This window comes from Pipistrellus hanaki (genome assembly GCF_964339955.1).
Source record: "Pipistrellus hanaki genome assembly, chromosome: 11".
Lineage (NCBI taxonomy): Eukaryota > Metazoa > Chordata > Mammalia > Chiroptera > Vespertilionidae > Pipistrellus > Pipistrellus hanaki.
The window spans coordinates 67,815,236-67,829,026 of record NC_140513.1 but is presented as its reverse complement, the minus strand read 5'-3'; the positions used below and the strand labels follow the sequence as shown (position 1 = coordinate 67,829,026).

At 39.8% G+C, this 13,791-nt stretch overlaps 1 protein-coding gene across 3 annotated transcripts in view; it reads right to left on the bottom strand.

The window, feature by feature from the left end:
* Positions 1-13,791, bottom strand: part of ZNF484 (zinc finger protein 484) — a 35,689-nt gene that overhangs the window by 941 nt on the left and 20,957 nt on the right. For 2 of the 3 annotated variants that reach the window (XM_084898960.1, XM_084898961.1), the window contains exons 6-7: positions 13,278-13,338; positions 9,481-12,809 (exon numbers count right to left, since the gene is read on the bottom strand). In XM_084898960.1, coding sequence (XP_084755086.1) covers positions 10,808-12,809; positions 13,278-13,338 — 2,063 coding nt within the window. In that variant the 3' untranslated portion in view covers positions 9,481-10,807. Of the gene's footprint in view, positions 1-9,480; positions 12,810-13,277; positions 13,339-13,791 lie in introns of those variants that run through there. The other variant, XM_084898962.1, reaches the window with a different exon arrangement.

Genomic DNA, 13,791 nt, shown 5'->3' with positions numbered 1-13,791 from the left:
CCTTCACTCTCATCCTATCTGAGTCTTTTGTTCTGAGGTGGGACTCTTGTAGACAGCAAATATTTGGGTCATGTTTTTGTATCCATTCAGCTACTCTATACCTTTTGATTGGAGCATTTAATCTACTTACATTTAAGGTTATTATTGACAGGCACTTCTATATTGTCATTTTCATTTTAAACTTATGCCTATGTTTCTCTATATTTCTTCTTTTCATTTCATTAGTCCCTTTGGCATTTCTTGCAGTGCTTTCTTAGTGGTGATAAATTCCTTTAGCCTTTTGTTTCTTCTGGGAAGCTCTGTATTTCACCATTTATTTTGAATGATAGCCTTGCTGTATAGTCATCTTGGTTTCAGATCCTTGCTTTTCATTACCTTGAATTCTTCATGCCATTCACTCTGGTTTGTAGAGTTTCTGATGAGACATCAGGTGTCAATTTTATGGGAGGTGACAAATTTCTTTTCTTTTACTGCCTTTAAGATTCTTTGTCTTTAATTTTTGGCATTTTGCTCATTATGTGCCTTGGTATGGGCCTGTTTGGGTTCTTCTTGTTTGGAACTCTTTGTGTCTCCTGGAGTTGCGTAACTTTTTCCTTTACCAGGTTAGGGAAGTTTTCTGCCATCATTTCTTCAAACACATTCTTGATCCCTTGCTCACTTTCTTCTCCTACTGGAACTCCTAGGATACAAATATTGTTATGTTTCATGTTGTCCCACAGCACCCTTAAGTTGCCCTCCTGTTTTTTAATTGTGTTTTTTTTCTTTTTGGTTCTCTGATTGAATAATTTTTTCTACCTTATATTCTAATTCACTGATCTAATCCTCAGCTTCCCCTAATCTTCTGTATATTTCTTCCAATCTGTTATTAGTGCTATGTCATTCTTCATAGTTACTATGTCTTTTCTCATGCTATTGAGCATCTTTGCCATCATTACTCTGAACTCTATGTCTGATATAATAATTTCTTATTCCACATCTATATATTAGGTAGATCTACTATGACTCCCAATCTCTAGTGCAGGAAAGTATCAGGTGATGTTTCATTACTAGCCTTTAGCTTCTCTCTCATTGATGTTTCTATCTCTCTCCCTTCCTCTCTGTAAAAAAAAATCAATAAAATATATATTTTTTTAAATGAAATGTCATATCCTGCCTTAGCCATTTTGGCTCAGTGGATAGAGTCTTGGCCTGCCAACTGCAGGGTCCAGGTTTGATTCTGACCAAGGGTATGCACCTAGTTTGTAGGCACCTCCCTGGCTGTGGACCAGGTCAGGGCTCATGCATGAGGCAAACAATCAAAGTGTCCTGCTCACATTGATGTTTCTCTCTGACTTTCCCTCTCTCTTCCACACTCTCTAAAAATCAATGGAAACATATCCTCAGGTGAGGGAAAAAAAAAAAAAGTCATATCCTATGAAAGACACATCTTGAAAATGCCTGAAGAAAGTTGTCATTTTTTCGTGGTGAAGGGACTGGAGTTCGTGTTGATGAAAGCACTTTGGCTGCTGCGGCGGCTGGCAGTGGCAGCAGCAGCGGGGTGATGGGAGAAGCACCTTCCCCTGATCAGCCTGGTCACCTCCCACAGAGGGAGGCCAGACTGCAGCTTCAGCCGTCAGTAGGACATCCCCTAAGGGCTCCCGGACTGTGACGGGGCAGCTGGGCTGACGGACCCCTCCATCCCAGTTCACGAATTTCATGCACTGGGCCTCTAGTCCCTTTATAAGAGCCAGGTCTCACAGACAGGATAGATTGTGCCCTCCTCCCTGACTTTTTGGGGTAATAAACCCAAGCATATGAGGTAATAACATGACTCTGTTACCAACAGCATTAGGCATAGTTTCATCATCTAAAGCTTTCTGATAAACGAGTAATTAGTTCTACACTGTCTCAAAGCCTAATGTCATGGTAGATATAGATATAAGATGACATTCAAAATATTTAACCCACAGTATGAAATAAGCAATAACCAATAACCCTCAGCCTGGCCTGCACTTTCTCGGGGGATGTTGGATAGCTGGTTTTTGCTCAATCCCTGCAGCCTGATGCAGACAAGAGGGAGCCCGATCACCACAGGCCTGATCTAGACAAAAGGGAGCCCAATCCCCCAGGCCTGATCCCCACAAGCTCAATTCAGGCAGAAGGGAGCCCAATCCCTGCAGTCCTGATCCAGACAGGAAGGAGCCCAATCCTGTGCATTCAGCACCTGTCCCCTGTTGGTCAGTGCATGTCATAGCGATTGGTCGACCGGTCATTCAGTCACTTAGGCTTTCATAGATAGATATCTAGAGGCCCGGTGCATGAAATTTGTGCACATGGCGGGGGGGGGAGGGGTGTCCCTCAGCCCGGCCTGTGCCCTCTTGTAATTCAGGACCCCTCAAAAAGGGTCCCTAGGCCTGACTGGCGATCAGGGCCCATTGGGGCTTTCCTTCCCCTGGCTCCTGGCAGCTGGCCTCACCTCTGCCGCTGCCACTGCTTGCCATCCGTGCAGCGCTGTCCCTGCTCCCACCACCAGTCAAATCCCTCTGCGGGCAACGGGCATGGGATGCCATCATTGGCTGGCTTGGGCCTCCCTCTGCAGGGGATCACTGGCTGGCTCCGCCCACCCGCCACAGTGCTGCCAGTCTGGTAGCCTGGGCCTCTCTCTTTGAGGTGATCGATGGCGGGGCTCCCCCTCCCCCACCACCAATCGCCATGCAGGGGGTGGCCTGGGCCTCACTCTTTGGGGTGATCACAGGAGCACCCCTTCCCCAATTCATTGCCTTGCCAGCAGGTGGCCTGGGCATCCCTCTGTGGGGCTATTCTAACTATGTCTTATGGAGTGAAATTATGTACTTTTGTCTTTTGAGGAATTTGTCAACTTTACCTTAGTTATCAAATCTGTTGGGATAATATGTTTATAATTCTTATCTCTTAAATACTTATAAAATCTGTTACTTCTTATTCCTGATATGCTAGTTTTCACATCCTCTTTTCTGATCAGCCTGATTAGATGTTTATAAATAATATGAATTTCTCAAAGATTGTTTAATTAAATTGTTTTAACATATATTTTTATTGATTTCAGAGAGGAAGGGAGAGGGAGAGATAGAAACATCAATGAGAGAGAATCACTGATTTGCTAACTCCTGCACACCCCCTACTGGGGATTGAGCCCACAACCTGAGCATTTGCCCTTTACCAGAGTGGAACCTGGGACCCTGCAGTCCTCAGGCCAATGCTTTATCCACTTAGTCAAATTGGCTAGGACTTTAATTAAATTTTTAAAATATTTTTGCTTTTCTATTTTTTCATTTCCACACTGGTATTTTCTTTGTTGATATGATCCTACCTTAATTTTATTTTTTCCATTAAATGTATTGGGATGATATTTGTTCATAAAATTATATAGATTTCAAGTATACAATTCTATGATGCATCATCTGTATATTGCATGGTGTGCCCACTATTCAAAGTCAAATCTTCTTCCATCACCAAATATTTGACCCCCAGTATCTTTACTACTTCCTACCCACTTTCCTCTGGTAACCACCATACTGTTACCTGTGTCTATGAATTTTTGTTTTTATCTGTTCATTTGCTTTCAGCTATTTGCAACAACATGGATGGATCTTGAGATTGTCATGTTAAGTGAAGTCAGAAAAAGTCAAGAATCTTATCATGTCACTCATACGTGGAACACACTGAAATTTTCTTTCTTTTATTCTGAATCTTTTTGGTTGTATTGCTCTTCTTTTCAAGGTGGAAGCTGAGATCAGTTATTCAAAATCTTCTCTAATGTAATTAATACAATAAATTTCTCTTGAAGTACTCAATGAGGGAGATTTCACTAAACTTGAAATAGTTCTTCATTTTCATTCAGCTCAAAATTAATTGTTTGGCTCTATTTCAACCCATGAGTGACTTATAAGTGTTTTGCTTGGTTTGCAAGTTTGTGAAGAACTTCTAGAGATCTTTCTGTTACTGGCTTCTAATTTAACTCTCTACTGAAATATAACACATCCTATTAAGTTTAAGAGAAGTATCTCTTCCATTATGACAAACAGCACATATATTTGTACTATTTTTCTAAGTATGTTATTAGCTCCATGTGGGCAGGTCATAATCCCAATACCTTGTATAATGTCTGTTTAATAATTGCTCATTATTATGAATATTCATAGTGTTTAATAATTGCTCATTATTATGAATATTCAAAGATCCCACACTTCAAATACCATCACACTGGGGAGTAGCGCTTCAAAATATGGAGATTGGGGAGACACAAATATTCAGTCAATAGGGTAGGGGATGAAAAAAGAATTCACATATAAGTCATCCCTACTTCACAATTTTTTTCTTCAATACTAGATCTGGAAGTCCCGATAATAAGGCTAAAATTAAGGTCTAACAGTTTAGAAACATCACCAAACGAGACACTATGTCTATTTCTTTGATTAATGGCAAGAATTCCAAAGGGATTGATGGGATGGATAATCTCCCTGTATCACCAAGTTGGGCTGACTGTACAAATGTTTTGTTGTCTTGTGGATAGGACAGCCATATTTTTTCTGCACTTAACCAACTCAATCCTATACGGCTAGGAATGGCCCAAAGAGGAAGCCCTGGTCATTTTGCCTTGCTAACATCACTTGCTACCATTAATGACTTCAAAGGGAAAGGTCGATTTTAAAATTAATGGTACATGGGAGCAATCCTGAGATTGTTGCTTAGTGGAGGGGAGCCAATAAATGGGTGTTACAAAAGCAAACATCTATACTAATAAAAGGATAATATGCTAATTAGACCAGACATCTTCCAGACGTCCTTCCAAAGCTACGGTGGTGGGGGCTGAGGCAGAGGCGGTTGGGGGTGACCAGGCCAGCAGGGAAGGGCAGTTAGGGGCAACCAGGCAGGCAGGCTGAGTGGTTAGGGGCAATCAGGCAGGCAGGCGAGTGGTTAGGAGCCAATGGTCCCGGATTGCAAGAGGGATGTCCGACTGCCAGATTAGGCCCAATCCTAAATTGGCAGTTGGACACCCCCCAGGGGGTCCCAGATTGGAGAAGGTGCAGGCTGGGCTGAGGGACCTCTCCACCCCATTCATGAATTTCGTGCACTGGACCTCTAGTTCTAAGATAATAGTGGTGCCTGAAGAGAGGCTTAGAACAAGTGAAAAATATGCTTAGCTTAGACTCTGGTGCATCTTGGGACAAAAGACTGCCAACATTTCCTCCACTTTTAACTAAATGAAGGAGCTGTACAATGGCCAATCTAAGCACACTTTCAGGATTGATCTATGTCCTCCTTTTTATTCTATAAACAGATCAGAACTAAGATGACTATGTGGAACAATACCCATGTAGCTGTCTCTTATGGTTCTCATTCCATAGAACATTGTGTTTATAAAATAGAATAGGCTTAAGGAATACTTACACTTGAATGACAGACTGATTAGAATTCTTATTATTCAACAGATGTATACCATAAAGTGCAGATAGCTATAGATCTGGGAGGCCCTCCAAAAAGGAAAGTGTAAAAATATAAAAATATGAGACTATTTGTAACAGCATTATAGGGTGGTCTAAATTATACAACCCTACACTTGTTACTACAACTCTGAAATTGTGTGTATTTTGATTGTCTATTTGATTACATGTTGTTGAAAGGCAAATGACTGTTGTCAAACTAAGAGAGATGGTTTTATTGTTAAAGGCTTGGACAAAAAAACAGGGGTATTAAGTCCAGCACACTTGGAATAGGCCTAACCTAAAATATCTATACATCACTATTCATTAGTCAAAGAATGAAATACTTTAGTGTTGCTTTGTAACCATGGATCCAAGAAGTTTGGGGACATGTTTGAACATCTTATCAACAGTGTTTATTGATAACAGTGCAATTGATCATTTATACCCATTCTCATTAAGACCTTCAGTCTGCTTACCTGAAAATACGCCTACATATCTAATACAATAGAAGAAACCTTGGCAGTAAATCAATTTTTGGATGACAGGGTATTCTGCGCATATGTTGGTTCTTACGAGATAAAATTATGTCTGTACAGTGGATAAAATTGGGAGCTTGTGCTTGACTTTTATCTAAACCCCTTGCTGAGGAGCAACCTTGGCTATGATGTAATGCATTATTTTTCCTTAATACATTAAAATTTGTAAGTATTGCCATTTTGGTCCTGAGTCTTCTTTGCAATTTAACTGTCACTATTAGTGCACCATATTCCTTGGAATATGGCAGTTCTGTAGTTTTATGCCTCGTGGCCACTTCTCAATACATAACCTTTTTCTCTCTCATGAGGTAACTACCCATAAGGCTTGATGTATAATCTAGTTCTTTTTTCATATTGTTTATTCAGTAGTCTCTTTTGTTCCTGTGCTTTCAAAGTGTGCTTGTTGGTTTCTCCTTTTCTTGGATTCACAGTGTACTCTGGCCACCAATAATCTTCTCTGGTTTCCTGAGAAGTCATACAATGAAGTTTTATTCCTGTTTATCACAATAGGCACGACTACATTCTACTTGTGCTGTTGGGCTATTATCTTCTATAAGAGGTACATGCCTATTTTTGAAAGCATGTTATCAATAGAACTGTTTTTCACATGTATTTTAATCAATTTCTCTCCCAGAGGTGGTGTTTTTATAAGAGTTCCTATTAAATTTTCATCCACACTTGTATAATATGCACTGTTTGTATGTTACAACATATGCCCATGTGTTCTTGCTTCACTAGTAATTCTTAGTCTCTATAGTCCTTCCCTGGTTTAACTATTAATATATTATCTGGGAGTGACCATTTGCTCCTCATCTTTTATATAGCTACTAGAGGCCCAGTGCACAAAATTCATGCACTGATAGGATCCCTACCATCTGCTGGCTGCTGGCCCAGTAATCCCCTCCCTCCCTTCCCCTGGCCAGCTCTGCTCCCTGGTCAAACTCCCAAATGAACTCCCAGTTGAGGGGACAATTTGCATAATACACTTTTATTATATAGGATCTCATTATGTCACCTGCCTATTGTTGACAGGCCCAAACCTAACTTTCTGTCTAATGATAACACACACACACCTGTTTTGTTTTTATTTAATCCTAACCCTACAATATTTTTCCACTGATTTTTTGAGTGGAATGGAAGGAGAAGGGGGGAAGAGAGAGAAACATTGATGTGAAAGAGACACATTGATTAGTTGTCTCCTGCATGCCCAGGCTGGGGATGGAGCCTACAGCCAAAAAAAGTGCCACTGACCGGGAATCAAACCAGCAACCCTACAGTCAACAGTCCAGCACTCTAACCACTGAGCTAACAGGCTAGAGCGACATCACTCTTTTTTTAAGTTGTCTTAGTACCATATAACTTATCAAAGCTTTAAAAGAAAAAGCCCTATGCAGGCATTTGGCCGTGATACTCCCATTTTACTCTCAAGCCTGACTTATTTCTCCTATCATCTTAGATTTCTTAGTTATCACGGATTGCCATTCTTTGTATCTACTGTTATTATCTGGGTTAATATAATAACCTCTGGGTTGATTGGCTCAGATAACGCAAACTTTCTTTCAGTCCTTTCGTTACTCAAAGTCCAATCTCCAAAGATAAAGTTGATGTATAGAAGAGCTCAGCCGATGTGGCTCAGTGATTGAGCCAGGAGGTAGCGATTTTGATTTCTGGTTAGGTCTCATGCCCAGGTGTGGGCTCACTCCCCAGTGTGATGTGTGCAGGAGGCAGTTGATCAATGGTTCTCTCTCTTCCTTGATGTTTTTTCTCTCTCCTTCTCCATTCCTCTCTGAAATCAATAAAGGTAAATATATATTTTTTAAGATGTATAGAAGAGTTGAGCACCACTACCATGATGAGATGTGAAGATAAATAAAATCCTGAAGATAAATCCTGGGAACAAAGAAAAGGGCAATGATTCATTCATATTCCAATAAACACTAAAACCAAAAAGTTGGATTATGAACTAAATCAGCATAAGACTCCAGGTGTTCTAGTTTTTAAGCTATTTTTATTGTCTCCAACACTAAAATATGAAATATATAAAAAGGATTTTGATCTTATTTTATGTGCAACTTGATAAACTATTAGTTTATTCAAGAAATTTTTATCAAGTAGTAAGCATGGTGCTATGCTTTTAAGTTGAGGGATACCACCTCAACCAGATGATCAAGCTTAGCATCGTTAATGATCATTCACATTGACAGCATATGCTATTAATGAGAATGGCATTTCTTTAACCTCTGTGATCTTCCTTCAGAAGTATAAAATGGTAACACCAGTGCAAACATAAAAATATACTAGAAACCCAAATTGAGAGTCTACAAAATACTCAAGTACTTCTCAAAACTGTCAAGTTAAAAAAAAAAAAAAAAAAAAAAAAAAAAAAAAAAAAAAAAAAAAAAAAAAAAAAACACCAGCAACCCTATTTCTCATATGGAAGGTATGAGAAATTGTCAAAGACCAGTGGAAGCTAAGAAATGTACTAGAGTAATAAAAGATGTTAATAAGGGGACTGTGTGAGGAGTATATAGGAATTATTGTTTTAATTTTTCTTTAAATCTATTATTCCAGAATGAAGTTAATTTTTTTAAAATTTAAAGTACTTTAATTTTCTAGGAATCAATAGTTTTCTGAAAAATCAAGCATGATTCATTTCCCTTTTGGCCCCGTGCAACAAACTCACATTGTATCGAATCGGCAGGGCCAAACATATTCTCTTAGTTGCTGGAACTCTCCTGCCACTAGGAGTGCTAACTCAGTCTCTGGTGTGTTAGCCCAGGTGGTACTATCAGCCTCGTCTCCTGGCTTTTTTCTATGGCAGTGAAGCCACTAAGTAAAGCGATAACAAGCCAGTCAAAGAAATACCTGCTTTTCCAATTAATGGTAAAGAACAAATAATAACACATAATTTTCTCTCACATAATATTAATAGGGAATAGAATATTTACTCAGGGAATCAACTGACATTGTCCACATAATCTATCAGATCACACTTGCAGAAAACAACATGCCCAGTGTTAAGATAAAATTTTAGTGGTTCAGATTTTAAAAATGAGAAATTAATTTACTTTCTTCTCTGTGCTGACCAAACCATGTAGCCTGAAATTAGGACAGATTGAACAAATATTTTCTTGGCTAAGACTGTGGTATATTTTGCCCCCCCGCTTTCCCGTCCCCCCTCCCCCCAAAAAGCGAGTTCTTTTTAAGATTAATGCAGACTTCTGACATGAAAGTAGTCTTGATTTCATTCAAATTCTAAAACCTTCTATCCAAGCAGGGCAGAAATCAACTAGTTTGCAATGCTGCATTATCAGCAAGCATCATGGGAGTGGGATAAAATCCTATATAGGATCCTCAGGCTACATTTGTACAAGAAAGCTGAGACTTGCTTTATAATTACTCAGTGCAAAATGAAACACTAAAATGGCATAAAATGAAGGCCAAAAGAACACCTAAGAATCAACATCCATCACACACACAAAGAATCCTTGAGAAATCTTATAGTCCTAAAAAACAGGGTCAGAACAATATTCAGAGATCACAGGCATGCCAAAATCTAACAGCATCAAGCTCAGAGAATCCAAAGCAGCATAGACAGTCAATCAGAAAAGTTAACAGGCCCAGACCAGGTTTGGCTACTGCCTTCTATTGTTACAGAGACTCACAGATGTACCACATAACTCAGAGACTAGTCACAAACATTTATTAGTGTTGTCCACAGAATTCAGCCTATTCTTCCATCTTTAAAATTTCCACAGTGAGTTTGTGCAAAAGTATTTTCTATAAAACTTACATAACATATAAAACAAGTTTTAGTACATCAGTTCTAGGTGAAAATTTTACTCATTTCTGAAACTGATAATTTTCGTAGAAAAAAAAATTATCTGTTGCAAACTCAATGTGTTAGAAATGTACTTATCAAAATACAAGATTTTAGTCTAATCTTAATCATTTGATGTTTAATCAAGTTCACTTGGAAGTAAAGGCCTTTGAGTTTTTCCCTGAGATTCTCTCATTTCTAATGAGGTCTTATTCAGGACATTGACCGAAGTTGCTTTCCATATACAATGACTAGGGGTCCAGTGCATAAAATTCATGCATGGGGGAGAGAAGGGGGTCCCTCAGCCCAGCCTTGCACTCTCTCCAATGGGGGACCCCTTGGAGGATGTCTGGTTGCCTGTGGGATAAGGCCCAAACTGGCAGTCAGACATCCCGCTCACAATCTGGGACCACTGGCTCCTAACTACTCACCTGCCTGCCTACCTGATAGCCCCTAACTGTCCTCCCCTGCCAACCTGATCCTGCCCCCAACTGCCCTCTGCTGCCGGTCTGGTTGTCCCCAACTGCCCTGCCCTGCCAGCCTGATCTTGACCAGTCTCTGTTTCTCTTTGTTTTTCTCAGCAGTCCTCCATGCCTCCCTATGTCCCTCTTCCTCTTTCCCAACTGGGAGGGGGTGGGGCCAGTGGGGGCTACTCCACTCTCTGCCTGCCCTCCCTTCCACCCAGACCTCTTCAGGCCCAGTCTGTTTTGTTTCCTCATTCTGAGAGAGGCTCAGAGGGTGAGCTGGGGGGAGGAAAAGAAAGGGAGAAAAGGCTGTGAGCTGGTGGGTGCTGTGTGTGTCTGTGAACATGTGCAGTTGTGAGTATGAGTGCTGGCCCCACGTTCCCCATCCCTGTCTCCACTGCCACAGGTCCCCACCTACCAGACTGGGAAATTTAGACAAGCTTGTACCTATTAGAAGAGGAAATAGTTAAAGGAAACAACTTGCCAGTCTTTGAGACATGACCTTCCCCACTATGTGTTAATAATAATACAGTATCAGTTTCTTCATAACTTCCCAAATTCATTACATGGAAGGTTTTTCTCTCTGGTGTGCCTTCTGTTATAATGTACTCTTAGAACTGCCTTACGAGTAAAAGTTTTCCCACATTCATTACATTCATGTGGTTTCTCCCCTGTGTGAATTCGCTGATGTTCTCTGAGAGTTGAATTGTGGGCAAAAGCTGTCCCACATTCATTACACTCATAGGGTTTCTCCCCTGTGTGAATTCTCTGATGTGATTTCAGAACAGATATACGGGCAAAAGACTTCCCACATGCACTACAATCATACAGTTTCTCCCCTATGTGAATTCTCTGATGTTCTCTGAGAGTTGAATTGTGGGCAAAAGCTGTCCCACATTCATTACACTCATAAGGTTTCTCCCCTGTGTGAATTCTCTGATGTGATTTCAGACCAGATATACGGGCAAAAGACTTCCCACATGCACTACATTCATACGGTTTCTCACCTGTGTGAATTCTCTGGTGGGTACTGAGATTTGTCTTACGGGAAAAAGTTTTCCCACATGCATTACATTCATAGGGTTTCTCCCCTGTGTGAATTCTCTGATGTGTACTGAGGTGTATCTTCCTGGAAAAAGTTTTCCCACATTCATTACATTCATAAGGTTTCTCCCCTGTGTGAATTCTCTGATGTGTACTGAGATGTGACGTCTTGGAAAAAGTTTTCCCACATGCATTACATTCATAGGGTTTCTCCCCAGTGTGAATTCTTTGATGTACTTGGAGGGCTGAATTATGAGTGAAAGTTTTTTCACAGTCATTACATTCATAGAGTTTTTCACCTGTGTGAATTCTCTGATGTACTCTAAGGGTTGAATTATGGGCAAAAGATCTCCCACAATCACGACATTTGTACAGTTTCTCACCTTTGTGAATTCTCTGATGGGTACTGAGGTGTGTCTTCTGGGGAAAAGTTTTCCCACAAGCATTACATTCATAGGGTTTCTCCCCTGTATGAATTCTCTGATGTGCACTGAGGTGTGTCTTATTAGGGAAAGTTTTCCCACATGCAATACATTCATGGGTTTTTTTGCCGGTGTGAATTCTCTTATGCACTCCGAGATGTGATGATGTCTTGGAGAATGTTTTCCCACATTCAATACATTCATTTGGTTTCTCTTCTGTGTGAATTCTCTCATGTTTTTTTATCTGTGCCACCGTGGAGAATGATTGACCATATTCATTATTTTGATAGAGTTTAATCTCTGTGTGTGTTCGCTGATGTACTAAGAGGGCACACTTCTTGTAAGATTTCCCACATTCATTGTTATCATAAGGTTTATTTTTTGTGTGAACTGTCAGATGTTCACTGAGGTTTGACATTTGACAGAAAGTTTTCCCACATTCATTATCTTCATAGAGCTGGGCCCTGATATGAGTTCCAGGATAATTAATAGTGTGTGAATTTGAACAGAAGAATTTCCCACACTCCTCACATTCACAGGTTTTCTCCTCTGAGTGGGTCCTCTGATGCTGAATGAGGTATGCTTTCTGGTAAAAGAACTGACTGTATTCATTACTTTCAAATGACTTCTCTCCTATATCATCTTCCTGATTTACACTGAAACGTGAGTTTTCAAGCAAGGATGCCCAATGTTTACCACGGTGATAAAACTTCTCTTCTGTCTGAGTTCTTTGATATATTGGAAGGTCTAAGTCCTGGTAGGAGGCACTTGTACTTGTACATCCATTAAAAACACAGACCTTATCTGCAGTTTGTGTCTTCTGATGTGCCAGAAGGGCTGATCTTTGGGTCAAGTTTTCCTCACATTTACTGCTTTCAAAAGCAGTTCTTTTAACAGTTCTTGTAACAGTCCTCTGAGGTTGAATGAGGAGTAAATTCCTGTTGAAATTATTTCCACTTTCATTACATTCATAGTGTGTCATAGTCATCTGAACTTTATCATATTCCACAATAGTGGCTTTGTCACAGGATCTCCCACATTCATTAATATCAAAGCATTTCTCCCTTGGACCAGTTCTCCTGTGGTTAAATAGAGTTGCGTTATCACAGCTTTTCCCAAATACATCATCCTTACATTATTCCTTTCCTGTTAGAGAATTCTTAACTATAACACAGACAAAAGTGTTATCATGAAAACTTTTCCAAATTCATTACATTCAAAAGGTTGCTCCAAGTTGGAAATTTCAGATGATCTTTCTTATAACTGAGAGCGTTCATATTTTTATACACCTAAGATGAGCTTTCTCATGTTTGATATCAAGCTGCAACTTTCCACATACATTCGTGTAATCAACCTTTCTTGAAAAGTTTCTATCATTAATAATTATGTCAGAAATAAGTGGCAACTTCATTCTATGAGTCACATTCACAGGCATTTTTCCTGAGAAATCTGCAGTTATAACCAGATTAATAACCAGATTAATTGGTTTTCCTAAAACTATCTACCTTTGTTTACTCAGTGGTTTATTATCAATGAATATTACTTGCCAAAGAGGTTTCTCTTGTTTTTCCTGGTTCTCTTCAATGTGGACATCAACTTTGTAATATCCTAAAATTAGAAACATTGAAAACACTCGTAAATCTTAAATTTCTTATTATTAGGAGCTTATAATCATGTTTTGTTATGCTTTGTATTGTTTCTGGTCATGTTTTCAAAGATTAATAACTCATGCACACAGACAGAAACACAAGACACACACACACACACTTTCTCTCTGCTCATCCACATCATTTTAAAAAATCAGAATTACTCCCAGTGCTAGCCAAAATGGATCAGTCTCCTTCTTCCAGGTCCTTACTCTTGCAATTAAAAAAATTTCTGGGGGGGAGGGAGGAGGGGAGACTCTCAGCAAAGTAGGAATAGAGGGATCATGCCTCAACATAATAAAAGCCATATGTGACAAACCTACAGCCAACATCATACTCAATGGGCTAAATTAAAACCATTTCCCCTAAGAACAGGAATGAGACAATGGACGTCTGCTTTGTTCTAACCACAGCA